Consider the following 27,580-nt stretch of genomic DNA (forward strand, 5'->3'; position numbering starts at 1 on the left):
CATAGCGCTCTGCTTTGCTAGGTGCTGTGAAACACAGGCTACTGCGCATCCTTTTAAAGTCCTAATTGGCATTATCAAAATATCAGGATCAGAGTGTGCATGACAGAAGGCATCGACCATACAGAACAGAAACGTATCATTATTTATTCACTGGAAAAAAAGTTTATGAAGCAAATTGTTTTGTGGACATATAAGATACGGCTGAAAAGTTTCTGAATTCATGAGTATTCTCACAAATAAAGAAAATTGGTATTGAGATATACTCATTACTCAAAATCCTTACTGAAGATGAGAAGGTTTCTGTGGTTTCATGAAAGAAATGTAAAGTGAAATCTGCAATAAATTCCACCACTCTATACAATTAGAGAGTACACAACCAGGAGGACAGCGGAGGTGAGTTAAAAAAGTTGTTTCATCTTCTTCCTGCTAGGTAGACCCTGGAGAGCTTATCTGTTTTGTTTGGTTTGAGGTCTAGCTTCTAATTCACCAGTCTGAAGAAGTTTGTTTTAGACTAATTTATGCTCTAAAGGGGTTGATGTTTTAACAGTGTGGTCACACAAATGAACACAGTATCCGCAGAGAAGAAGCTACATCCATGGGTTCATAGTTAGTCTGCCACAGCCAGCAGTAACAATGTTGATTCAGTCCTCTGATTTGCTGTTTTCTCTTCCCTTTGACGGTGCCTTCAGAGGGTTCTTTTTGGCCTTGTTTTGAGAATGAAGTCTCCTCCACCTGACACCCCAGACTGTTCTTCTCTGTGTGGTTTCTTGTTTTCTGTTGTAAGAGTTTTTTCCTCAGCACCAGGTTCCTGACTCTTATACCCATGCTGATTCTACCCAAATTCTATATAATACTTTTTCAGTAAAAATTTGTTTCCAGTGCAGTGTAATTGTATTAAACTTCCCAGAGAACAAAACTTGTTATCAACCAGAAACTTGTCTGAGAGTTATTTATTGCAACCCACATCACCAAGCTCTCCATTTTCCTAAGGCTATGGCTGAGATGATGGCTGAAAACTACCATAACATATGGGCAAAGAAAAAGAAACTGGAGCTTGAAGCAAAAGGTAATGTTATCCATAGGTATTTACAGTATTTTATATTTTCTGTGACTACCTTAGGTCATGCATTTCAGAGAACATTAAAAAGAAGAAAATGGAATAGCAAATTTAAATTTACAAAGAAGAAACAGTGAATTCCTTGACTATGACTATTTCTTGACTATCCTTGACTGTGATTTTTAGTGCCTGAAAGTTGTAGTAGTACCAAGTGTAACTGTCTTTGTTTAAGTAGTTTACCAATTCAAATATAGGAAGGGAGGAAAACTCAACGGTTGTAAATAATTTTAAGCCACATTAATCCATTTTCCTTCTAGCATTAATCTTTCAGACTGTTACCCAATGGACTATGATTTCATTTGTATTGCTTCTTTTATTGCAGGTGGATCTAAAGAGTGTTTACTAAGTACTGCACAATATCGTGTTTTGAATTGACAAGTGGAAAAACCTAGAGCAGATACTTGATTCCATATCAAAATTGCAAGCGCTTCATGATCTCTACTTACCTAAATGAATTTTTTTTCATCTGTTGTATAATTTACGGTTTTTCCTCTGTGTTAAAAGCATTTCTTTATTTGTGTTAAAGCTGATTTTTTTTTTCAGATAACACTATATTAGCACATGGAGAAAACAAGTTCTCAGTTGCAAATGATTGAAGCTAGGGTTTTACCTTATCTGAAGCTGTCTAGCCATATATTTAATGCACCAAAGTTGGTCTAAATTCCAGAAAAGGTATAGAAGTTAAAGTTTTATAAAAAAAGCAAAGTTCTATCTGGAAGTGCCTTTGAAAAACACTTTAAATTGCCACGCCTTTAATTATATTTTGCCTTAATATCATTCCTTTCCTGTAAAACTTTCCTCAGGATAACTAGCCTTAGGATGGGCCAAGTTTGCAAAGTCATAGGCTACAGAAAGATATGTCAGTATTTCAACTGCATTTTACCACTTTGAAAGCAGAATTTTGCCTATGAGAAGCACTTAATTGAGAATACTGTGTGGTATTTGTTGTGTGGTGCAGTATGGGAAGGCTGGAGGTGGCTGTAGTGATTGACGGAGAGGCATCTGATGGAGAGCTTTTGTATGTGAAAGGTAGATGAATTTTTCAGCTGGGCAAAACTTGGCCTTCAAAAATTTTGAGAGTTTTCTTCCTGTATATTCATATGCTATTTTTTTTTTAACCCATGTGTAAAGAACGAAAGAATAATGTGGACTTATTTACATTTTGCCTGTCATGTGGTACAATTACATCATGTTGGTGACAAGAGAATAAAATCCAATCATCCCAATGTTAAAGACTACTTTCTAAGACAAATCCAGACTAAACAAAAACACCCAATGCACCATCAGACTTGCCCACTGTAGGTTATCATTTTGCGTGTACTTAAATGGATTCAGGCAGAACTAATGGAAAATTTCAGAATATGCAGCTTAAAAAAAATCATCCAGTGATATGTCTCCAATATTTTCTATACTGAATTTGTTCATTTTAAAAAATATTATTATTTAGATACTTTCTTTAGTGTTTTTTTCAGAGAGAAATCTTACCATTACCTTTACAGTTTCCTGCGGTTTCAGAGCAATTGCCATAGGAATTTATTGTGTTATGTTATGCGATGGTAGTTTTAAAAGTTGAACTCCTAAGACTGTTGCTTTTTCTGCAGATATTTATATTTACAATAGCAGCATTATTTTTCTTCCAAATTAAATATCTACATGCAGTAGATATCAATACACCAGATTTTAGTAAGCAATAGAATAAAGTTTATTCTGTTTACCTCTGGTTTTGCAGCATTCTTTTGCCCCTGCTGGACAGTAGTGTGAACCATGTTTGAGTGATGTACTCTAATTTTCTTTCTTTAACTTATTACTATAAAGTAGAACTATATCACTTTAATATATTTTTAGATATTTGTATATCTTGCTAAACTTGATGAACCCTGTCATTAGAATGTTTAAAAGCAGGACTTCATGTATGTTTATATTTCTGTTTATATGTAGTGATTTTTAGGAAATTATGTATGATTTATTGAAATATTTTCGGTCTCATTAAATGAACTCGTAGTTTGTAACAGTTACATGTTTGTAACAGCTAAACATTTTTTTTGCAATAGGTTCAGCATATTTAGCTGGCAATTGTTGCAAATATGTTAGAACGATGTAACCATATCTAAAGTTTCTATCTGAGTATTTTTTAAGGTCTGTGTAAAGAAACAGACAAGTGTATTTCAGACTAGAATTTTCTGTAATGTGTTGTGTATTATTGTGATAGTACTTTTATATACTGGGACTTACCGCGTCAACAGATAACTCTTTAATTTTTAATTCTCTTGATGCTCCATAGTAGGAGGAGGCAACCATCCCCTTCTTGTTCCTTATGATACACTCACAGCCAAAGAAAAAGCCAAGGACAGAGAAAAAGCACAGGATATTCTGAAATTTCTACAGATTAATGGATACGTTGTCTCCAGGTAATTCTCAGTTCAGTATTAACGTCACAGAAGGTTTCTGATAGTCCTCCGTGGTCTTTTTTTTGCTGTTGTTGTTTGTGTGTTTGTTTCTGGTTTGTTTTGTGGTTTGGTTGGTTGTGGTGGGGTTGTTTGGTTTCTGTTATTGCTTATTTTTTGAAGTTTCTTCTATCAAGCCAGAACTCTATGGTCATTTTTAATATTTCAGTACCTGGGAATAAGGATGAAGTCCTTCATATAAAACATTGTAAAGAAGATATGGATTACAGAGATAGTAGCAGGGTTTTTGGAAGGCATGAACAGAGTTCTTCAGAATCTCTGCATGTCTCCTACCTTCCCTCTCAATATTGCAGCTTTTTCTTTTTGGTGTGTGTCCATGCATCCAACTGTCAGTAAACTTATTAGTTTTCTACAATTGATGGAATTATTAAGTCTTAGTTACAGGTTCATGCACATCTTCAAGTACATGTCCCTCTCTAAAGGGATTTCTAGACAATTGGTTAGATGAGACAGTTTTATTTCTAAAACCTACGACTCATTTATTTCAATTGAGTTCATTTACAGTATTATTAAAATATTTTAAATGTGAAAAGTGATGTTTTAAAATAATTTTTAAAACAATCCACAGTGTAAATGTAATAGTAGTGAATAGTCTGCAGAATAATGTGCATAATTCATTTCAATATGCTGTATTTACCTCCTAAATGTGGCATGAATAAAATTTTAATTAATTTGGAGTCTTTTCTGCCTCATCAGCATGACTTAGGAAATCAGAATCACTAGAAAAGGCTGAAAGTGTATCCTCACCTTGCATGACTTGAACATTAGTAAGTGACTGAAACAGTAACTGAGATCAATTTAAGTAATCATTGTGAATTAATTAGCCTTGCACATCTACCTAAAATCTGCCTGCTTCCATTCTTTTCTGAATGGAAATGAATTCCAGCCTGTTTCTAGAGTCCCACAGTTAATCTAAGAATTTTGGTAAAGTCTTTCAGGTTAGCTGGAATAATTGAGTTTACTTCCTGTCAGTGCAGTACGATGTACAAAGAAGGATTTCAGACAGCAAAGGTTTCTTTCCTTATTCCCTGTCAAAATGATCAGCTGTATTCAGGAGTACCAACCCTTTTTACTCCTTTTAAACACAAACGAAAAGTGGCTTTGGGGGGTTTTTTTTGGGAGTGGAAGGCTAAAGAGGGATGTTAAAATAACCATTAACTTGGTCTAGTAACTAGTTCTTGCTACATCTGCACCCTCCCGTGCTAGTTAAACGCAGCCTTTTCCATGATGTTAAACTCAGTGTACTTGCTGCAGCTTTGGCAACTGCCTTGTCTAAACAAACAAGGGCCTGATTCATGTTTTAATTTGGTCTGCTCACCAATGTACTTTCTGGCATGCATGCCTTGTGCACATTTCTTTACAGTCTTTATTTGACAGTGACCGTTTGGGTCTCTGCATCCCCATGCAAAATGGCTTTAGGGAAGATAGAAACATTTGCATCTGATTCCCCTTGCTGTATAGGAATAGCTTTTCCGTGTGCTATCAATTAAATCCCGATCCTGCATAAACAAGGCTTATGCCAATGACAGCTTCTTGGTAGGAATGTCATCCCATGACATGGATTCATGCCTTAGAGATTCATTCTTGTGGAAAGAAGATGTGTTTTTTTATATCAGACTAGTAACTAAGATGGATAGAACATGCTGGAAAAGTGACTCCATCACCGTGTTTTGATTTTCCTCTGATTTTTCACAAATGGTAGATAGCTATTCAAAACTTCTCCATTGCAAGCAGTCTTTTCAGGAAAAGTCATAGTGATGGATATTAGATTTACTTCTAGTTTGATTGTTTAAATCAAACTATTTTTTCAGCTTCCAGACTTCCTCACCCAAGAATCAGTCCATTTAGGGAAATGTAAGATAGTAATGCCTTACAAGTAATGGAAAGAAATTACAATAATAGTGGATTTTGATTGACAAGTGTAATTTTTCTTTTTAACCTTCTGGTTGGGAAATCTAGTTGTGTTCTAACAAATCGCTCAAAACCTAAGTGTGAGAGTTTACACCAAACACAAAAAATCTTATATTAATAAGCACATGATCGTTACCAGAGAAAATGGTGTCAGACTACATGGAGAGGTAAGACTGCTTTGATTCCTTCTGCATGTGTAAAAATTTCCTTGCTTATTTTTACAGAGGACTTAAGGACCTGGAATTAGACACGCCTTCCATTGAGAAACGCTTTGCCTACAGCTTCCTTCAGCAGCTGATAAGATATGTGGATGAAGCCCATCAGTACATTTTGGAGTTTGGTATAGTAACCCTCTCACATTTTTAAAACCAATTATTATTAAAGATGTCTGATGTTACAAAAACAACCAGAAACATTTTTTTAAAGATTTGTACATTTCTGGACTAGTTTTTCCTTTAATTTCCTGTAGAAGATTATTAATTTTGTAGTTATGAAACTGCCAACTTCCCATATTCATTCATCAGATTAAAAATTTTCAGCTAAAATTTGACTTTCATTCTTTGAAAAAGAAAACTTGCTGTCCCCTTGCATTTATGCACAAAATTATAATCTCTCATATGTGCACAACAATAGTTACTATTCACACATAATCCCCTTTTCAGACAGCAAATGAAACCAGTCCATTCTGAAATTTTCTCTCAAAAAGGGAGTAGAGAAACCTCTTTGGCAAACTCCCACAATGGCAATGTTCTTTCACAAATAGCCAGCACGTATTTTGTGTACAGTGCTATGAAGGATTTTAATTTTATCTGCTTTTGGTGAAGATAAAAAAATACAAAAGTTTGGTGACCCAAGCCTTCTTATATGAGCAGTAAAAGCCAGAAAATCTGGCCTGATGCTGCTTCTGTTGTGACCATGGGAGTTGCAATGCCATATAACATATGCTGTGGCCCATAGTCATAGATGCTGTAAAATGACAGTAACAGGAGCATCAGGGAGATTGAAAAAAATCAATGCTCATCTAAAAACCAATATATTTTTAATATGGAAATTTGTGAAATTTATGAGTTATTATATGCCATGGTTACTTACAGTAGCACAAGTCTGGTCTTGATAGCTTACTTCTGCTGCTAATGCTTGATTACCATGGCTTCATCATTCATAATTACATAAATTTGGAATTGCTGCAAGAATGATAATGATTAAATATTGAAATACTAGAAACATTGGTGGAACGAATGCCATTTGAGTCTCTCAATAGATAAATGGAAAGAAGACATTAAATAAATTATAAATAGGGTGGTGTACGAGATTTTATTTTGAAAGATTTTGTTTTTTATAGTAAGGGAAGAGTGAAGCAATTTAAGTTTTAGTTGGGTATATCTAACCATTGATTTTGATCTTTAGTACCAAGTTCACAAATGAGGAAAGAAAATTCATTAATTCTGTTTTTCCTGGGAACAACTAGAGAAAGGTGTTTTATTAGAATCGAAGTTCACATTTCCAAATTGTCATCTGTAACAAGAAAAGATAAACACAGCACCAGATTTTTATCTCACAAAAACATCTATATCTCTTTGGCCTATGAGATGCCTATACTTTCATGAAGATTTTGACAGTTATTCTTTATACGTTTTATTTGCTGTTACTTTTCCTCTAATGAGGTAGCCATAAAATGCCACTTTAACTGGTGCCTATACTGTTTGAGGTACCTTAAATCTACATCTAAAAATGACCAGTATTATTTGTTTACAGTGTACACTTCCTAAGAAAAATGCAGGGTAGACTTAAATTTGGGTATATGACAGGGAACGTATTTTTCTTCTCTCTGCAGATGGTGGCAGCAGAGGCAAAGGAGAGCAATTCCCATATGAACAAGAAATCAAGTTTTTTGCCAAAGTACAGTATATTTTTGCTTATTCTTTGTCAACATAGTGATTAACAGAAGTGAGAACATATTTTTTAATGACTGTTATTGTTATAATGGTGTTTTTCTCTGTTAAATTCATTCTTTTATTAATTAAAAACAGCAGTGATAAAAATAGCTTGAAAACACTGTGGGATGAAGTATAGATGTGGGAAGATTACAGATATTTTTTTATTCTAGTTATTTCCTGCTCCATGATATACAGCTACTCATATGATGTTATTTAAAAGCTCCCTACATTTTCTGTTTTCTGGCTTAGTCTAATTTTGAAGGTTTTTCTCATTTGCAATCTGCAGCTGGGTTAATGTGAGCAATAGTTATTAGAATTAACATGGCTGTGTATCTGTCAGTGTCATGGTAGTTATTTCTCTTGTTTTAAAACCATGCTGTTGTCTCCATCACAGTCACACAATGGCTGAGGTTGGAAGGGACCTTTGCTTAGGAGTGTCAGAGAATCATGTCTAGATATCTTTTGAGTATCTCCAAGGGTAAAGACACCACAAACTCTCTGAGCAAGCTGTGCCAGTACTCAGTCACCCTGACAATATAAAAGTGGTGGTCTGAGTGAACCTACCATGTTTCAGTTTGTCCCCATTGATGTCACAGTTGAAAAGAGCTTGGATCCGTCTTCTTTACCCCCTCCCTTCAGATATTTACACACATTGATAGGATCCTCCCTGAGCCTTCTCTTCTCCAGGTTAGGGTCCCAGCTTCCTTAATCCCTTGTCATTTGAAAGATCCTCTAGTTCCTTAATCATCTTTGTGACCCTTCACTGGCCTCTCTCCAGTATGTCAATGTTTCTCTTGGACTAGGGAGCCAGAAAAGATACAGCACTTCAGATGTGGTCTCACCAGAGCTGCGTAGAGAAGAAGAACCCCCTCCCTGAACCTGCTGACAAACACTCCATCTAGTTCAATCCAGGATGCTGTTGGCTGCCTTTGCAATAAGATTGCATTTTGGCTCATGGTCTGTTTGCTGTCCACTAGGGATCCCCTGATCCTTTGAAAAACTGCTTTTCAGCTGATCAGCCCTCAGTGTGTGCTGGTATCTGGACTTATTCCTCCCCAAGTGCAGGACTTTGTATTTCCCCTTCCTTCTGACAGTCATGAAATTCCTCTCAGCACAATTCTCCAATTTCTGTGGCGATTTTACACATTATAAACCAAGAAAATCTGCTGAAGCCTTTCACACATAAAGGCTTGTATGATATTTGCATATTCAAAATGCCTTTTGAATTCATTAGTGAGTAAGACCAGGCAACTGTTTGCAGCATTTTCTAACCCTGGTATCTTTTGCAGTAAGTTGTTACTTCAATGCTCTGTGTGGTATTATTTGACAAGCTCATTAACTGAGAAGCTAGCATTGCGCTCTCTTGTGAACCATGCTCTAAAAAGGAAGCAGCTTCATATTTTCCTTTTGGCTGTTTATTTTGGGTCTCCTCCTGGCTGACACCTGTAGTAACAGTCAGAGTGACAATCACTGCAGGTAGTAAACAAGAAAACTTCTGTGGCACAAGCCCTTAGTAAGCAAGGTTGTTTTGGGAGTTTTATATGAAAAATCTAGAACAAACTGCTTTTAGAATGCTGACAGTTGTAGGTGAATTTTTTTAAACCTACATTAAAAGGACCAAGGAGCAGTAGTTGTATTTGGTTTTGTGGTATAGGAAAAAACCTTACATTTTGAAATAAAATTAATTTATACTTTTTGCCTTGTACTCCTAAGAAAACCACAGATAAGTCCCAGTAAATAACGAAAATGTTCCAGATAATGTAGGGCTTTTTTCTGCTGCCTTTCTTGAAGACATATTAAGTGCCTTGAATATTAAATAAATTCAGAGGAATAGCTATTAAAGAAAAAAATCCAAACAGATGGAAGTATTAAGACAGAAAACCTGTTTGAAATCTCCTGTCTTTAGTTGTGGCTTACAATGTATAATACAGAGCATAGTAAAGAAGGTCCTGAGATAACCACTCTTTCTGATATAATTTCAGGTTGTGCTCCCTTTGATTGATCAGTATTTTAAAAATCATCGCCTGTATTTCTTATCTTCAGCAAGTAGGCCTCTCAGCAGTGGAGGCCATGCTTCCAATAAAGAGAAAGAAATGGTGACAAGGTAAAGCTTAAAATAATATTAATGTCTATGCATATGTGTGTTGGTCTTTAAAGAGCAGCAGTTGACTGTGGGAAAGAGAGAAGTGGGAGGCACAGAGATATTTTTATGTACACACAAATTAAACATTTTTCACTTAAACACGATTAAACTTTTTTTCTTGTTAGGAAAATTCATTGTATAAAATGGAGAACAGTACAGTTATTATTATATGCTGTTTAAAAGGTGGTGATTTTAGCAGGCAGGGAACTTCAATTTATCCTTATATCCAACAGTGAAACACTTGCACAGTCTGTGGCACAGGCTATGCAATTATGTGTCAGTTTTCACTGTTAGAAATAAGTATATACTGAAATAATTATGCCTGAAAAAATTTATGTTAGATTTAGAAGGCAAACTTATTTGTAGCTGATTTTCAATAAATATCATTATTAATGCCCATCATAAAAATAAGGGAGTTGCATTCTTTCTGCTCTTTAGTTTTATAAATAGTAATGAGTAGTACTATCACAGAAATACTTGATTCTTTCCCTGAAGTTACTCTTTTTTTAAGACCATCTTTCTAAGATGTTTCATCTAATTTCAGTTCTGATTGAGTTGAAACCTGCATTTCCCATGTAGTAAGGTGGATTACAAGCTTCCCACAAGAACTCTTGAGTACCTGTAATGTATGGCATGTATGATGATTGCCTTCTTAGCTATTCTTTGGGCATGAACCATGCAATATTGTACTGCTGTATTTTGAGGCTGACAGCCAGTTGGTGGTCATGCAGACAATGCAGGGCTGGCAAGATTGTGTGAATACTGAGTGAAGTTTCTAGCACAATATTAAGCTCAAATAAGTAATGGCTGTCTTGACTTTGCATCATCTCATGGACTGATCTGATCTGGCAGCTTATCTGAATGCTGTTCTTCAAGGGATTTGAAAACTGTTTCAAAATGCATGCATATAAATAATTTCCTAGTCTTATGAACTGCTAATTTTCTGTCTGTAATGTTCTGGATAACAGTATTTTTACAGTTGTTAAGTCATGCCAATAAACTCCCTACTTCTGGAATGTGTCAGATATATCAGTGTATCTGCTGCATAGAGATTCAGGATTTATGCACATATGCTCTATAGCTGTGTGAGATTCCCAAATATATAGTCCTGCAAAAAGATCAGAGCTGTTGCAATTGGGTTATGTGCCAGCCAGATGTGTCAGCCAAGAAGGAGAAAAAACATACAGGGATATCTTGGATGAGTGATAGCTAATCCCATTGAGTATACCTCCTATGCAGAATTTGTTTCAAGCTCAGGGCAATTCCTGACTGCTTTTCTTCTCCCATTAAGCTATAGAAGAGTATAATTTTGCATATTGATAATGCAGTGAAAGTCTTAGCATATGCAACAACTATTCCATATTCAGAAAATATAGTAAATCCAGGTCTATTATGCTGGAAAATATGGGTCAGGCTTCTTCCTGAAATGTGGATTATATTCTGTTGTATTTGTAACCAACCTCTTCATGATTGGGTTTTTTGAATTTCTCATTCAGTAGACCATGTTACAAGTTCTTGATATACCATAATTGTATGAAATTGGTTCTGAACATCCATCTAGGTATTGGAAATTTGGAGTAATTTATTTATTTATTTATTTGATCTCAACTAAAAGCACTGTAGATAATTTCACTTTGTGAAAGCATAGCATCTACTGAGTGGTACAGTCAGTTGAGTAGCATTTGTAAGTCTGAATGTAAGATAGAGTGGTGAGCTATTCGTGTCTTTTCCAGAATGAGCACAAATTCTATATGATGCTAACATGCCTCTCTAGAGCTTTTCCTGTTGGACTTTGTGATCCAAGATCCTCATAAAAGAATATATAGTATATGTCTGCATCATGGAATAAAAAGTGAACAGAGATCCCTGAACACACACCAAGCAGACTCATTCCTAAAACAGAACAGTTCCTGTTGCTAGAGTGGATCACTGTGCATTGGCTAATTAGCTGGATTCAGTACCACATTAACCTGGCTATTGTGATTCTGGACATAAATGTTTCCATTTGACACCGTGCTCTTGTCTGTCAATGGAACAGCATGTTCAGATCTCATCCATAGGCTGTGCAGACATGCTTATTCTATCTTTTGCTTTTAAATCAGAGGCTAATAAATAGCCAGTGTGCCTATTAATTAAGTGGCTTAATAAAATGACATGATATTGTTCATGTCATTTATAGCAGATGAGGGGTTTGCAGCATAAAATAACACTAAAATGGATGTTCATGGTGAAAATTCTCCCACCAAAACAGATAATGAAGATTGATCTAAATCCTCAATCTGGAACTGAGGTCAGTTTGGGTAGGGCAGTTGGCTCTTGCTTCTATGAATTAACATGAAATTTCACTCTTCTTTTTTTCTCAATGGAGTGCTGTTCATCAGCACAGGAGGTTGTTCAAATATGTGAAATGAAGTCATTGATCATATTGTTTTAAACCATGTAAGAGGTGATATTTTAAAAAACTTATTTCAAAAGGAATTCTTGCTGTGTTTAAGTTTATAAGATCCTAATAGAAATAGTTAAACAGTTACCATCACACACCTCAGTTAATCTGATTCCCTTGCCTTATGCTTTGAAATTGTTAGCAGTATCCTGTGTAACACAATGACCATATTTTACTTTTTAAAGCTTTGATGGTTATTTCCTTGTGGGTTATTGTATAGAACGCTTTTATATTAATTAGCTTTGCTTTTAGTTTTTTTGTTTATTTATTTTTTTTAATTATAATATGTGCTTATTTAACCATGTTTGTTAAGGATATGCACTTGAAAATTCTTTCTTTAGTATTCTGTCCCACATTCTGCTCAGACAATTGATTCTTTCTGCGTGACATCATGTTGCTTTTCCTGCTCATATATCAGCTGTTATTTTTTCTTTCTTTCCCCCCCTCCCTCCCTTATTTTTTTCCTTTTCCCTTCTCTTCTCTTTTATTTTTCTTTTGTCTTCAGCCTGTTCTGCAAACTTGGAGTTCTTGTCAGGCATAGGATTTCACTGTTTGGTAAGGAGACCCTTGACAAATACTAGCATGGCCTTCACTTGGTTTTCTTTGCCATTTTTGCATTGTGTTAAGTGCTGCTTTGTTGCATGCTGCATGGCTGAAATGCATGGTCTACACAGACCACCAATTGTTTAGACTGGTAGGTCAAAGACTTTTTTTAGGTGGAATAAAAAGCTTTTTTAGTTTTCAGTTTCAGGGGGGGGGATTGGGGTTTGTTTCATTTTCTGTGTGTCTTAACTAATAATTTGGTTTCATTACCATATCAAAGAATTTTGATGAGTACATTAAAATTACTGATTTGTAATGTTATTCTAAATCATTTGGGAAAAAGCATTTAACAATCAGAACTGCACGTTTCTATTGGAAAGACATGAAGGAAAATTAGAAGTGGGCTGAAGTACTTAGTTATGTTCTGTGGAATTCTTGAATATTCCCAGACGTGCTTGACTCCACATACGCATGTGTACCCTCTTTCTGGTATTATGTGACCTCAGCAGGAGCTCGGTGTTTGTCTTATGCCATGTGAAAATCATTGAACAGAAGGAAATTTGAAGTCCCTATCAAGTGTATACATTATGTGCAATGTCTGGCACAGTCATTTCCTTTGCAATTTTTCCTTGTGCCGTGGTGCTAGGAGAGCTGGAATAGTACATCCTATGCTTACATGGCTTCTATGATGGATGCAGTGCAAACTTCAGCATTCATGAACATACCTAATTGGGTAATTATCTAGTGAATTAGAATTTGATTATGATAACATGCATCTAATTCAATTCCTGCATATTTCATTCAATTTGAAGGGAAGGAACTCACTGCAGCAGTGTAGTGTTCAAAAATTCTACAGACCATAATGGAAACCATTAAACTAAGAAGAAAGATCAGAAGGCTTTTTTGGCATAATCACTTTTAAATATTTTGGGTGGAGCTGAGTGGATTGCCTATAAAGCCAAAAGATCATAAGAGGAATGGAGTTATTTCTGAAGCTGTGTGGCATTGTTGCAGCTTTTTCTGAAGGGTAGAATATGTCACAAACCTACACATAAGCTCTGATTTATACCCTAGGTTGTTTCTTCAAAGAATGAACCAGCTCAGATATACTATTAAAATTTTGGAAATTTTTTTTGTTATTTGTGCATTTGGTTTTCAGATTTTTTTCGAAAATGAATGGTTGAAATTAGAAACCTAAGTCAATGTAACTTTTTTCAGTTGTAAAGAAAACATCTTTTGTATTCCTCATCTCAGCTTGCTTATTTCCTGTTTTTTGGCTGGGTTCAAGTGCTAGGAGATAAGTCAGATAGGATCGGCTGATTATTTGTGATAGCTACAGTTTCTTTTTTAACTCTTTTCCTAGACTGCAGTAACTAACAGAGTACAAAATCTTTATGTCAACACATTAGTTTTGGCATGAATTGTGACAAGGTCATTGTGAGACGAGAGAGCATGATTGGGTTATTTTCCGTGGACTTAATAACTCAAGTCCAAGTCATCTTATAGTTTTTCTTCCCTTGCAAATGATTTGCAGGATGTGAGAAAATCTGATTAAGAGAGTTGCACTTATTCCAGTGAAGACAAAGACTTTGTGGAAGAGGCAAAAATGCTCATAACTGAGCACAGCTGGGGCCTAGAAAGTTGTTTGTGCATTTTGAAGGCATCTTCTCTGAGCAAGTGTTGCTCAATAATAACTTTTATGGATAGTGTGGAGTTTGCTGTAACAAATATCACAATGCTATATAGTTTTGCTGTATAGGTATCTTATATTACTTTGAATTTGAATGGTACTTTGAATATACAGCTGCATTTATGAAAATCATTAGTGCAAATCATGTAGTTTTAGATGTATAAAGGAGTTTGTTAAAACGGGAAATTAAGCATGCATGTCTTACAGAGTGAACTTAAATAGTCACATTTGATATGGAAGTCACATTGAGATTATAGAAGTATCATTCAGCATGGAATCATTGTTTCTTTACAATGTGAAAATAGATTTTGACTACAATAATTTATTTTTTGAGAGCTCTGGCTGTATATCAGGAAGACTGTATTGATTGTTTTCCATTAGTATTACTGGGCAGAAGTTGAAAGATTTCGTTGAATAATTTTGATTAATATAGCATATTAATTTATATTTTCTCAAATTTAAAAACCAAATTTGTATAAGTAGCTTGATTCAAATTTTATGCTGCTTAAATTTCTAGTAAGCCATTATATTCTGGAACAGGTTGCTGAGAATTTGTGGCTGCCCCATCCCTGGAAGTGTTCAGGCTCAGTTGGATGGGGCTTTCAGCAAGCCTTGTCTAGTGGAAGGTGTCCCTGCCCACAGCAGGAGGTTGGACCTAGATGATCATTAAGGCTCCTTCCAACCCAAGCCATCCCATGATTCTGTGATGGTCTAATCCATAGCCTGGTGTACTTTGAGTACTTCCCTCCACACCTGCTGTCATTAGCACAGTCCTGTGCTACTTTCATCAGCACGGGCAGTCCTATCAGCAGAGCATTAAATAACAAGGAAAAAGGTTTGATCTGACAAAAACCCCTAATCTTTTGGGGTAGTAATTTTGTTAGGATTTTTTAGGTCACATCAGCTTTCTTATCTGCTTGCTGTACCATTGCATGATCACATGTGCCAGTGAAAAAAAGGTGAGGCTGCCTGGCTGAGGCAGCCGTGGTAGTGGTTCAGATTTGTTTAATCTGCTGTGGATGAACACCACAACAGTATTTCCTAATTTCGATAGCCTAGAACAACTTTCTCAGTGCTGTAACGAGCCTCCCACACCTTGCTTGCAATTTATCCTTTAAAGTCTCTAGTTCACTGAAATGATTACTAATTTTACTTGAATGTATGCTTGTATTTTTAAGAAATGACCACCAACCAGTGAGAAAATATAATACATTGTATCACTGTATGCAGACAGAATTATTTTCAGAAATCTTTCTTAAACATTCAATTTGTTTCTACTTTTTTTTTTTCAATCAAGAGAATTTAAAGATAAGCAAGAAAAGGCAGTTTTATTTTTGCGTAATTTCATTAAAAAAAGTAAATTTAAAAATAGGCTGTGATTAAAATTTGTGTAGCATACATCTCTTCTGGACTTAAAAATTGGTCTTAGAGATAAGAGGCTTGTACATGGCAGCATTTTGGGATGTACATATGTATTGAAGGCTTCTTGTGTGTAAGTTCTCCTTTTACGTACCTAAATGGGAAAAATAATTATGGAATATGTGTATTATGTCAGGGACTGTTATTCATGTAGACCAAATTAAACTATAAATGACTGCAGACTGTGGGAAACACCAGGGATCTAACTTTTTTAATAACACTTTTTTATAAACGTTCTCTTTCTGCAATAGGAACTTTGGGAAGTTAACAGCTTTTATGTTACTGAGAGAGGGAAGATAAGTAATCAGATAAACTTAATAAATTCAAAGTAAAACTTGAGAAATCAGATAAAAACCAGATGATACACTAGAGCTCTAATTAACCTCACATTTAAGTGCTTCCATCTTTACTGCCTCAGCTATTTTATGAGAGATGCTTTCCTGCCTCTAGTTACTGCATTTGTGTAAACAAGGCTAAGACAAAAAACTGCATGTTTTTTAACTTGAAATTATGCAGAAGTTCAGTTGCTCTTCTGCTGTGTCATTTATTCTTTCATTAAATCCAGAGGTACAGTTAGCAGCATATCGATAAGCTATACGCTATGCTCATCTTAATTGGTGGTAATTTTCCTCCCTCTCTAGGAAACGATGCAACATCAATAGTCAACTGTCTTCACATACTTGGACAGACCTTGGATGCGAGGTAATACTGATTATATTTTCTAAAGTCACTTTCTAAAGGAAAGTCACTGAAGAAAGTACTGTGCAGTTACAGTTGGGCTGCCTGTGTAAGGCTACAGAATTTCAACACTCACAAAGTTACAGTACTGAAAAGAATTCTCATTGCAAAACAGGTTAATTACTAGGATTTGACAGGACACTATTTGTAGGTTGCACTTTAAACTTCATTATGGATCAGTGGTGTCCAGAAACTTCTGGCTGTTAGCTTCTGTGGTTTTACTCATGTGACTTTCTCAAAACTGTAAAGTCAGCCATCTCTGCAAATAGTTGCTCTTTAGATCTTTGCAGTTTTAAACAAAATATGGTAATTTAAACTGCCTCCATGGAAATTTTAAGATAACTTTTTTCACTTTGTATTCAGTCTCAAAACAATTGGCTGCATTATGTGCAGAAAGTTCTTTTTCTCAATATCTTCACAGTTGCTTTTATGGACAAGTTATATATTCAATTTGCTAGGGGAGAGAGTCATGATCATGGCCATTAATATGACTCAGTTCTTGCAGGGTACGCCTTTAGTTTACAATATCTTGCTTTTTTGTCTTAAATTATCCATAGTTCATGCAATCACACAGACAGAATACAGGTCACTACAGGTCACATTCACAGCGTGAAGGTCAAATTCAGCTCTTGGTAGAGATGTGAAAATAGCTCCAGAGGGAGATTAAGGAATTAATGGAGGCAACGTGGAAGTATAAAGATATTGCTCTTTGAACTGTATATATTCACTCTTTAAAACAAACAATCAGACTAAAAGAACTGGACTGATACTCAATTTACAGAAGAACATCACCTCAGCTTATTTCACGCAGGCCTAAATGTATATTTCCTTAAACAAAGAATCTTTGTAAATGTGCTAGTTAAATCATATGAGGGAATAATTCTCCTGGATTATATCTTTACGTCATGGATTATGGTGCCATAGTTACATAATAAATGCATTGATTGATTGATTTGATCTTAACAGATGTGATTGTTTTTACTCATTGCCTTCTGCTGATGATGATCTGGAGACAGAAATGTGATTTATAATTAGGCAGATTTTCTGAGTTCTAGCTTGAGACAGTTCTTCTCTTTCTAGAGTCACAAACTACAGACTTAGTAATTCTTATTTTTCTTGTGTACTTTTTGTTTTTTCCCTCTGAAGGCAAATGAATCACTTTATAAATTTTGAAGGACTATTTGCTCGGTGGGAAAACAGATAAAGTAATCCTTGTTCTGCAGGATACCTATGAAATTTGTTTTCAGTTGGTTATTCTGCTCTGAGGAGATTTCACAATGTTAAAAGATGAAAGATTTTTCTTCAGATCTCTATTTCATAAAATCGTAGACTAAGCTTTATTCCATGCTTGTCTAACAGAATATTCATCTTCATTTTTTTGCATGCTATGAACAGGACTGTGATGAAAACTGGTCTGGAATCTGTTAGGATGGCATTGAGAGCATTTTTGGACAATGCTGCTGAGGATCTGGAGAAAACAATGGAAAATCTTAAGCAAGGCCAGTTTACACACAGCAGAAACCAGCCAAAAGGAGTTACACAAATCATTAATTATACCACAGTTGCTCTCCTGCCAGTGCTATCTTCATTATTTGAGCATATTGGACAGCACCAGTTTGGGGAAGATTTGATATGTATGTATCATATTATCATATATGTATGTAGAAGGTCCATGCAATTAAAATATCCATAATGTCATGTAGTAAGCATTACTAGACCATCAATTCTATAAAAGAAGGACAAATCCTATGTCATTTTGACAAAATTTTTATTGATTTAATTGAACATTTGCAGCAATCAGCCAAAAACAGACTGCAATTTTAGTGGACGCTAAATAAATTCTGAAGCAGATGATTCCATGATTACAAAGTCAGAAGGATCCATTTTATTTATAACTTTATCCTGGATTTACGGTGACTTTCTTCATGTGTGAGAATTTACTTTGTGTCTATCTTTACTCTGTCTATAAATAAGGTTATACTACAAGAATTATGCTACGCCATTATACATGCACCTCACTTTCAGTTAGAGGGGAATCTGAGTGGGTCCTTAAATCCTGAAAATTCAAGAGAAAAGAGAAAAGTGGAAAGGAGGTCCTGAAGAATTCATACACTTGAGAAGAGAATGTATATGAATGCCTGTATATTGGATTTCTGTAAAGGTTCTAATTGTAGTGGATTCGATGGTCCTTTCTTTTCCCACGCCCAGAATTTTGCAGACTCTGGAGTCTGCACACAGAACTTTAATTTTATATATTTTAGGAACTCACAGAAATATCATAGTCCAGCTGGCACTAAAGGGGGAAATCCTGCCCTGCAGAGATAACTCAGTTATGAAAATCCATGAGAGGGACCTGGAGAAAAAAAAATGTAGCTCAGTATTCTCTATCTTTTTAGAATCTGTAAAAAGTATTATTTAAAGTAGTCTTAAAAGAAATCTTCAAAAATTTGGAATTGTGTTGATGGATTTGAAAGTCGTGAGATGTAAATATCCACTTTTTTCATTAAACTATTTCTGTAAAATTCTAGTGACAGTCATGGTATCCAGAAAAAGTAATCTGTTCATCCTAAACCACTTTTTCAGGCATCAGCATGTTCATGCCTTATGTAATTTTTGGCTTCTGGTATCCCAGGTTTTGGAACTTAGTATTTAGCTTTGAATTCTTTATAATTTAAGTTGGTGTTCTTAATCAGCTATTCTACATGTATTCACAGTGGTGTAAAACACCCAATTTAGAATCCATGAACTGAGAAAGAATAACTTTTTAAAATTGAGTCAATTTTGTCTAGAGCATAGTGGAAAGACTAATTTTTCTTCTCTTTAAATTTTGTTAAGAATAGGATTTATCTTATTTGTACGAGCATCTTGAACTGGTGCTTGTACCTGAGAGTACTAGTTATGGAGTATTCTCCATGGGTGGATTGTGTACAAAGATGGGTCAGTCTGCCTGAGGTTACTATTACGATGTAAAAACACTTAACTCCAAGATGATCTGAACTAAAATCACAGTACAGTAAAGTGCTGGGCCGTTGATGCAATATCTTGTAGGCTCTCCCAGCCCATGAATTACCCTGTTTTACCCACAGTATTTCATTCATTTCATGGTGGAGGATGATATTTGCACTGCAGGAGAGACTACAAAAGGTATCTATAGCAAGAATGGGAGTGTTGTCCTTCTTCATGGTACTTACGCCATTGTTACCCTGTTGCTGCGAGTGCATTATGAAAACATTTTTTCAAGCAGATTTTAAGATTATTCTCACAGTTTTAATACTGAATTACTTGATAATTTTAAAACATCCTTTGGTGAAGTATTCATATGGACTAAAGAATAATTTAGTGTTTTTAATCTATTGTAAATTTAAACTGTAAATTAGGTACATGCTATTAGCTGGTATCAGTGCCTAAATTAAAAAAAAAATATATAAATTGTGATTAAAATAATTAAATATCTGTTTAACAGGATTGCCTTTATTTTGCACAGTGGTGTTCTATTTGTAAAGGTGCCATGTGTAAAGAGTTGGCACGTCATTAATTTTAAAAAAATGAGTGCTCCAGTGAAATAGGTTTACTGTTTTAGCTATTAACATGATATTTAAGTAAATGGAAGTTTTGAGTAAAAACTGTATCACTCGGACGTCAAAAGACTTTTTATATTTAGCATGTGATTTCTGTGGATTGCCTTTGTTAGCTTAATATTTTAAATTCTGTTATTGTCTGAAGAAATTTATTTTAATTCTTTGAAAACGTATTGCTTAGAAAAATCTCTTTGTAAATACTCTTTTCTTCTTCTCTTTAGTGGATGACGTTCAGGTCTCTTGTTACAGAATATTGGACAGTTTATATGCTCTGGGAACCAGCAAGAGTATCTATGTAGAGAGGTAAGAAGGAAAATAGTTCTTCTGTTTTTAATATTTGCATTTATATTTAGCATAATGTATTTGCAGTTAAGAAATTAATATGGGAGAGTATTATTGGAAAGATACCTTGGGAGAAAATACAGATGTGCTCAGATGTTAAATGCAATGCAGGTGCATTTACTATAACATGCTTGAAATATTGCATTATATGCTTGTCAAATTTTTTTTCTTAATTCAAATAAAAATAACAAATAAAATGATCTGACTTTATAATAAACAGCACTTGATTTGAGGGTTAACTGAGATATTGTAAAATCATGTCATTCATTTCAGCAATTGTATTCTTGCTTCTATAATGTTTAATTGTGATGTATATTTCTTTCTCATTACCTAAATTTAATTTACTTTGTCACTTGTATGGCACTGTTTCTTTTCTAGCTCACTTACTCAGGTAAATGAGGCAGAGCCATTGCTGTTTTATACATCTCTGTATCTGCTAGCCGCCCCCCCCCCCAAGTTACATTTGGTCTGTGTAAGCCTTGTTTGGTCAAAAATTAGAGATACCTAGAAAAATTCAGTTCCTAAAACTGAATACTTGCACTGTAGTGATTAACATTGTTCCGAAGGAAGGCTAAAGAGAATTCATTCATTTCAGATATTGGCAGTAGTAATCTAGGAAGTTCACTGTCTAGGAAGTGACACTCTCCAGTAGGTCAACCTGTGTATAACTCCAGAGCAGCCCCATGACATACCCTTGCTTACCTGGTGATGGTATCATAGGCAACAATACGAAAAATCATTGGGATCAATATTTAAGTCAAAAAAAACCCCAAATCTGTGGAAAATCAGGTCTCATTGATTTTGTTAAGGACATAAAGTTAATTTATTTTGCTGTTTGGCAAATAAAGGATATTGGATTTGTTTTGAAGACAAAATACATCAGTGAAAGTGACAGGTTTTGTGTATTATTGTCTGCCACCATCATTGCAATTGAAAAGCACATAGCACGCTCTTCACAGATGTGTGTGATGGATGTTTTGCTTATGAAGACTTAATGAAAAGGGAAAAAAAAGGAAGGAAGAAAAAAGAGTATGAATAATAATGGGAATTAAGTTAGATTTAACAAAATCAAGTTTAATGAGTTAGATCTAGAAAGAATAAAATCTCCAAGACCGAGATAAACTGTAGACTGAGGATGAACCATATGAACCTTGTTAAATAACAAGATCACTTTTGAGGCACTTTTTTCCTTTTAACTTGAAAGTTCATGATTCTCCTGAGATTAAATGCTCTTAGATTTCTGTCACATGTTTGATTCAGTCTCAGCTAGGGATTTCTCACCTCTCTAAATTCTCCTGGGATCAGTTCAGTTGAAAATTAGAAAGACTGGTTTAACTGTCCTTTGAAGAACCCAAGTGAAGTGACAGGCCGTCACTTACTTTTCCTAGAAACAGGTTTTTTTAAATTTTGACACACAAAGAATTTTGATTGTCAAATAAATGCCATATATTTGAAAATATTAAAGCAATGTCTTCATGATAAAATTTCAGAGTTCTTGATCAGTAGAAGCAATTTTCCACTCACTGAAGAACCTGACTTTCATACTAGACTAAGCATGAAAGTGATTATCACTATTTCTCAGAAAAACGAAATACCACTTACATAAAATGATAGTTGATTTTGGTCTCTTGTTCTATCAAGTAGCTTTTTCTTAATAGTAGGGATTATACAGTCAGTAAAGCTGAGAGGAAAGTAATAGAACAGAAGGCTTTTTTACAATCACTTTAGTTTCCCCTGCAGGTTTTTCATTTTCTGTAAGGTGTGTAGGCCACCTTTGACATTTTATGTCTTTACATATAATTCATATATTAGCAGAGGGTTGCTAGACTTCAATTTCTATTACATGTTCTTGTGCTGAGGATCCCAATAATGTTGTGAGTGCTCTCTTTGAAATACACTCCTCTCAGAATACAACCCAAAGGTGTGGTCAATCAGTACTTACCAGGTGACTCTAGCAGTGGTGCCTTCCGAACTTACCCATTCTGTGGCTCTGTGATTGAAGAGATGTGTGTCATTAATGGTGTTTGTTGATTCACAGGCAACGATCAGCACTAGGAGAGTGCTTGGCTGCTTTCTCAGGGGCCTTTCCAGTGGCTTTTTTGGAAACTCATTTGAACAAACATAATATCTACTCAATCTACAATACCAAGAATGCGCGAGATAGAGCAGGTATTTCCAGAAACTGACATAATGATTATGAAACCATGATTTCACTATAAATGCTGATTGCCTTAAGACATGTGGTTTTGCATGCATAGTGCAAGAATTTTCTTGTAATTTCATGGTTGTATTTCTTGTCTAAATCTTTCTTTCTAAATCAATTTTCTAATTAATTTCTAAATCTGATAAAACTGATTATTTTACATTCCCAATGTTACTGATATTTTAATTTTGAGGTACTATTCTCAAAATACCAGTTTGGAATTGAAATAATGAAGAGACTTTGCACATTTTTAGTACCTCAGATATTCTATATTTGATCATAAAATTATGCATTCTCATCAGTAGCTTTGGTTCCTCCTCTTGCATAAACAATACTGGGTGGCTAGAACATACATATTTTCAACCGAAGGAAAATAGCTTTGCTGTATTAATTGCATAATATGCTCTTATAAAGTAAAAAAATTGCAGAGTTGTATGTAGATTGGTTTTTATTTTGTTTGACATAAAAGGCAGTACAGATACTTTACAGTGACATTGTGTGTTTACTTTGCATATATCTTTTTATTCCATTCTTGATGTTTCTTATGCTGCAACATGATTGTTGAATGTCACATGCACAAACTGTTCCTGCAATAAATGGAAGTTGCAGTAGAACTTTAGAAGCTCTGCATGTATGCTGAGTCTGAATCATATTACAGATACACAGAGATGACAGTGGTCGTATAAGATGCCAGTTTATAATGGCAATAATTTTATAACTTCACCTTTCTTTTTTAAGAAAGGGAACATAGCACATTTATTGTCCAAGGAGCTGTAGTATCTGAACTTGAAAATATCAACAATTACGCATACTTGCCATATATTGTGTCTATTTTAATATATCTGGAAGGACAATCCACTGTATTGTCATGATTTTTAACAAAAAATTGATTTTCTTTTCCAGAATTGCATAATCTTTAAGGAGAGTGTGTGAGGTCTGTGTAAAATATATTTGCTCTAAATAGGAGAAGATACTGCTTTGCAAAAGGACTGCCCTTAGTACAAGGAGTTGTGGAATGCTGGTAGAGACATTCATATTCACAAATTGCAGGCTAGACTTTTGCTCTATAGGTATCTCTGTATGTCATTGTTTGTGTCCATTATTCAGGAGCTACAGATTGTGCTTGCAGGTAATTTTTTTGTAGATGAAAGAAACTGCCTCAAAAATCGAGGCAACTGCAGTGCTTTTTCAGAGGAGGGAACTAAAAATTCAAATGAATTAAAAAATAAACGTTTACAATCACATGTTCATCTGTAGAATCAATTTCTCAAATCTGCGCAATTTGTTAGGACAAATTGCAGTGACTTCTGTTTGTTGCATTAGAATTCCAGGTCTCAGCTGATGTGTTGTTGAGAGATATGTTATTGTATCAATTTGTTTCCTGAACTGCAAAACTTAGCTGGAAGGGATTCTGAAATTTAAGCTTTATGTTGTGTATAGAAAAGTGAATCTGACTTCTCTGAATTCGTTCCATAATACTTACATTTGGAAGCTTCAATATAGGAATTTTAATTACAGAACTGTTCAAATAAACAGTTTACTGCTCACCAGTATGAAAGGATGCATTTTTTATTATTCTGTTTGGTATGTTTCCTTTGGATCACAAGGTTGCAAATGTAAACAGAAAACAGAAAAAAAGTTGTACTGAATAGAAATACAATGAAAAAAATTATCTTTTATGACCTAGTTTATTGATTTTGGCGTTGTTTTTTTTTATTTTTTCAATAGTTCTCAATTTGCCAACTAGTGTAGAAGAGGTTTGCCCAAATATTCCTTCCTTGGTGAAGCTAATGGAAGAAATAGTGGAACTGGCAGAATCGGGTATTCGTTACACACAGATGCCACATATCATGGAGGTCATTCTGCCTATGCTGTGCAGTTACATGTCACACTGGTGGGAGCACGGGCCTGAGAACAATCCTGACAAGGCTGAAATGTGTTGCACAGCCTTGACGTCAGAACACATGAACACTCTGTTGGGTAATATATTGAAAATCATCTATAACAACCTTGGTATTGATGAAGGAGCCTGGATGAAGAGATTGGCAGGTAAGATGTGAAAATAACTTAATAACAAATGTGTGTATATCTTCAGAATGTACATACACACAGAGAGACTCTGAATTACTCTGTATTTACCCTGTTAAAGTTGGAGTAGAAGAACAATAATATTTTTACATTTTTATACAATACAGATCTTGATGAACCAGAAATACTAAGTATAAAGAAATGGCAGTGTAAGCAGTATGTTTTAATCTCTCTGTAAGTAATATAGGAAGTACATTAGACTATTTATTTTTCCTGAGAATATATATATATGCCTTTTGCCGTATATTAAATTCAAGGACTGTAGTAAATTAGCTCCATTTTCATTATATAGCAAGTTTTCATTTGCAGGCATTATGCAGTTCCTTGCTATTTTGTATGAGTGCTGAATCCTTAAAACCTGGGTTTGAAGGTGTATATCTAACAGATCCATTACAATGAAATGTCAAAATTCTCATGTCATTTTAGTAATAGTTACGTTAACTTAATCTTGTGAACAACTTGAAATTAATTTAAAAACACTTCAATTCTCAGTGTTTCAATCTCAAGAAAAGTCACTTCAGTTGTGTGCACTCAATTTTTCAATTAGACTTTCTTATGACTTTTCAGTATTTACTGTAGTAGTAATTTCATTCATGGTAGCATTCAGAATTCCTAGTGTTTTGAGAGTTAGTAATGTAATGCACTCTAAGAATAGGTGGCAACTGCCTAAAATTCTATGTAATTTAATCAGTGTGTAACAAATGGTTTGGTACCAAAGGACCCAGTTGAAGTGCCAATTTACATAATCGTTCTTATGAGTAGATTTTCAAAAAGCTTGTGCTAACAAGCCTGAAATGAATCAATTGCATCACTCCCATCTGTCTACATACAGGACCTAGTGTGCTAAAGAAATATAGGCAAGCTGTTTCCATGGGTTTTCACATAATCAGAGCATGCTTTCCAGTTCCCCTTCACTCAAGCAAGGTTCAAAGCAGAAGCCAGTAGCTGAAAAAACTTGTGTGTGCACTGTGTTGCTATATATGTATCCATCCATACCATTAAACAACTTCGGCATTGCTCAATAAAACTATACAAACAAATACCATGCTGACAGAATACCAGTGAAGAGGTGTTTCAAGTTTTATGAACTTGCAGCCTTGGTCTGTAAAGTTGCAGTTTCTGCCCTCAGACAAAGTGAATTGAATTTGTGAAATCCTGACCACATTTAATTCTTGGCAAAACTTCTGCTGATTTCAATGGGGACAGGATTTGGCTCCGTAGTCTAGAAGTAAGATTCAAGAAAGCGGGAAAAGATTTTAGTTATATTGTGTGGCCAGGTATATATTATAATATTCATTGCCTTAAATAGTGTTTTCCCAGCCCATCATAAGTAAAGCGAAGCCACAGCTCTTAAAGACACACTTCCTTCCACTGATGGATAAACTAAAGAAAAAGGCAGCAGTGGTTGTATCGGATGAAGAACATCTAAGAGCAGAAGGCAGAGGTGACATGTCGGAGGCTGAACTGCTCATCCTAGATGAGTTCACCACTTTGGCACGGGACCTCTATGCCTTCTACCCTTTGTTGATTAGATTTGTGGACTATAACAGGTATGTGGAGAGGAATAGGTCAATGAAACTCATAAAACCTTCCTTTTTATTGATACCGCCTCTTATCCCTTGATGTGCCTAGCGCTGAATTAAAGTGGCTTTTACTCAGTCCGACAATCTTAGAGTGGCTCAAGCTAATGCTTTCTGACTTTTAGGAGGAGCTGGGGTCTTTTTGAGAAGAAAATGAAACAAAATTTCAGTCCAGATCTATTGGATTAGAGTTAGGATTAATATTAAAGGATTTTAAGGGTTTTGAAATAGGACGTCAAAAAGCCACTGCTACCAAAAAGGATTAAAAGCATATATTATTGGTGTTGTTGACTTTTATCCTTGTAAAATGTTGAAAAGTGATTTCAAAGCGTAAAGAAAATGAGGATTATCCCCCTTTTCACCCTTTTACCAAATTTTAGGGCAAAATGGCTTAAAGAGCCCAATCCTGAAGCAGAAGAGCTGTTCCGCATGGTGGCTGAGGTCTTCATTTACTGGTCAAAGTCTCATGTAAGTAATTCCTTGGTAAATACTTGTTTTAATAGGTAGATCAGTTATTTAGTGGTTATGTTTGTAAAACACATTTAATGACAGAAGCAAAACTGCAGGTGGGAAGGTATTAATGACTCATATTTCTGACACATTTGAAATGGCAGAGAAGATAGAAGAATTGAGTAGGTATTTTGTAACATAGTAAACTGATGAAAGATATTTTTCCTTCAGATTCTGGTTTGTCTGTTATGGGTTTGTTGTTTGCTTCGTTTGTTGTTTTTTATGGATTTTTAAAAAATATATTAAGCTTATTTCATTCTGTATCCTTACTGTTTTTTTCTTTCTTTTCAATTATTTTCACCCCATAGCTTTTTTTGTAATCACACCTAGTAAGCACTGATAATTCTTAAATAGTGAATACTAGAACACAAAGAATTAAAAACCCCAAAAGAGTCTAATTTCTTTCAGACATTAGATCTTTGTATGGACTATTGTGGAAATTTATAATGGGGAAAAAATGAATGAATAATTTACTAGTAAGGGAAAATCTGGACAATATTTTTATGTTGAATTGGAGGAGCATTGAGATTTTTATCATGTCTTTTTCACAGCTAGGGAAACATTTCCTTCTGTCTACCCTGGGGAAAATCCCCAAACATACACAACCTGAGTTATGCAATGTAAATGAAGCTGAAATTCAAGGACATTGTTGATCATCTATTCATTTTTACTGCCCTTGTCTTAACTTGTGGATTAAATTGTATTTTTATTTGAGGTATGTTTAGATAGCACACTTGTATAAATGCTTCTAACTGAGATCTTCTGTATATTTCCAGAATTTCAAAAGGGAAGAACAGAACTTTGTGGTACAAAATGAAATCAACAACATGTCTTTCCTTATCAGTGACACGAAATCTAAGATGTCTAAGGTAG

The 27,580-nt window shown here is 34.9% G+C and overlaps 1 protein-coding gene across 1 annotated transcript in view; it reads left to right on the forward strand.

Moving 5' to 3' along the window:
- Window positions 1-27,580, forward strand: part of RYR2 (ryanodine receptor 2) — a gene marked incomplete at its 5' end in the record, with an annotated part of 385,437 nt that overhangs the window by 288,677 nt on the left and 69,180 nt on the right. The window contains 14 exons of the mRNA XM_083858180.1: window positions 991-1,066; window positions 3,402-3,525; window positions 5,718-5,833; window positions 7,328-7,392; window positions 9,413-9,534; window positions 12,522-12,571; window positions 16,310-16,370; window positions 17,802-18,040; window positions 20,206-20,287; window positions 22,365-22,495; window positions 24,258-24,578; window positions 25,927-26,167; window positions 26,578-26,665; window positions 27,484-27,576. Of these exons, the coding sequence (XP_083714306.1) occupies window positions 991-1,066; window positions 3,402-3,525; window positions 5,718-5,833; window positions 7,328-7,392; window positions 9,413-9,534; window positions 12,522-12,571; window positions 16,310-16,370; window positions 17,802-18,040; window positions 20,206-20,287; window positions 22,365-22,495; window positions 24,258-24,578; window positions 25,927-26,167; window positions 26,578-26,665; window positions 27,484-27,576 (1,809 nt within the window). The remainder of the gene's footprint in view (window positions 1-990; window positions 1,067-3,401; window positions 3,526-5,717; window positions 5,834-7,327; window positions 7,393-9,412; window positions 9,535-12,521; window positions 12,572-16,309; window positions 16,371-17,801; window positions 18,041-20,205; window positions 20,288-22,364; window positions 22,496-24,257; window positions 24,579-25,926; window positions 26,168-26,577; window positions 26,666-27,483; window positions 27,577-27,580) is intronic.

Source organism: Zosterops lateralis (genome assembly GCF_965231275.1).
Source record: "Zosterops lateralis genome assembly, chromosome: 3".
Classification (NCBI taxonomy): domain Eukaryota; kingdom Metazoa; phylum Chordata; class Aves; order Passeriformes; family Zosteropidae; genus Zosterops; species Zosterops lateralis.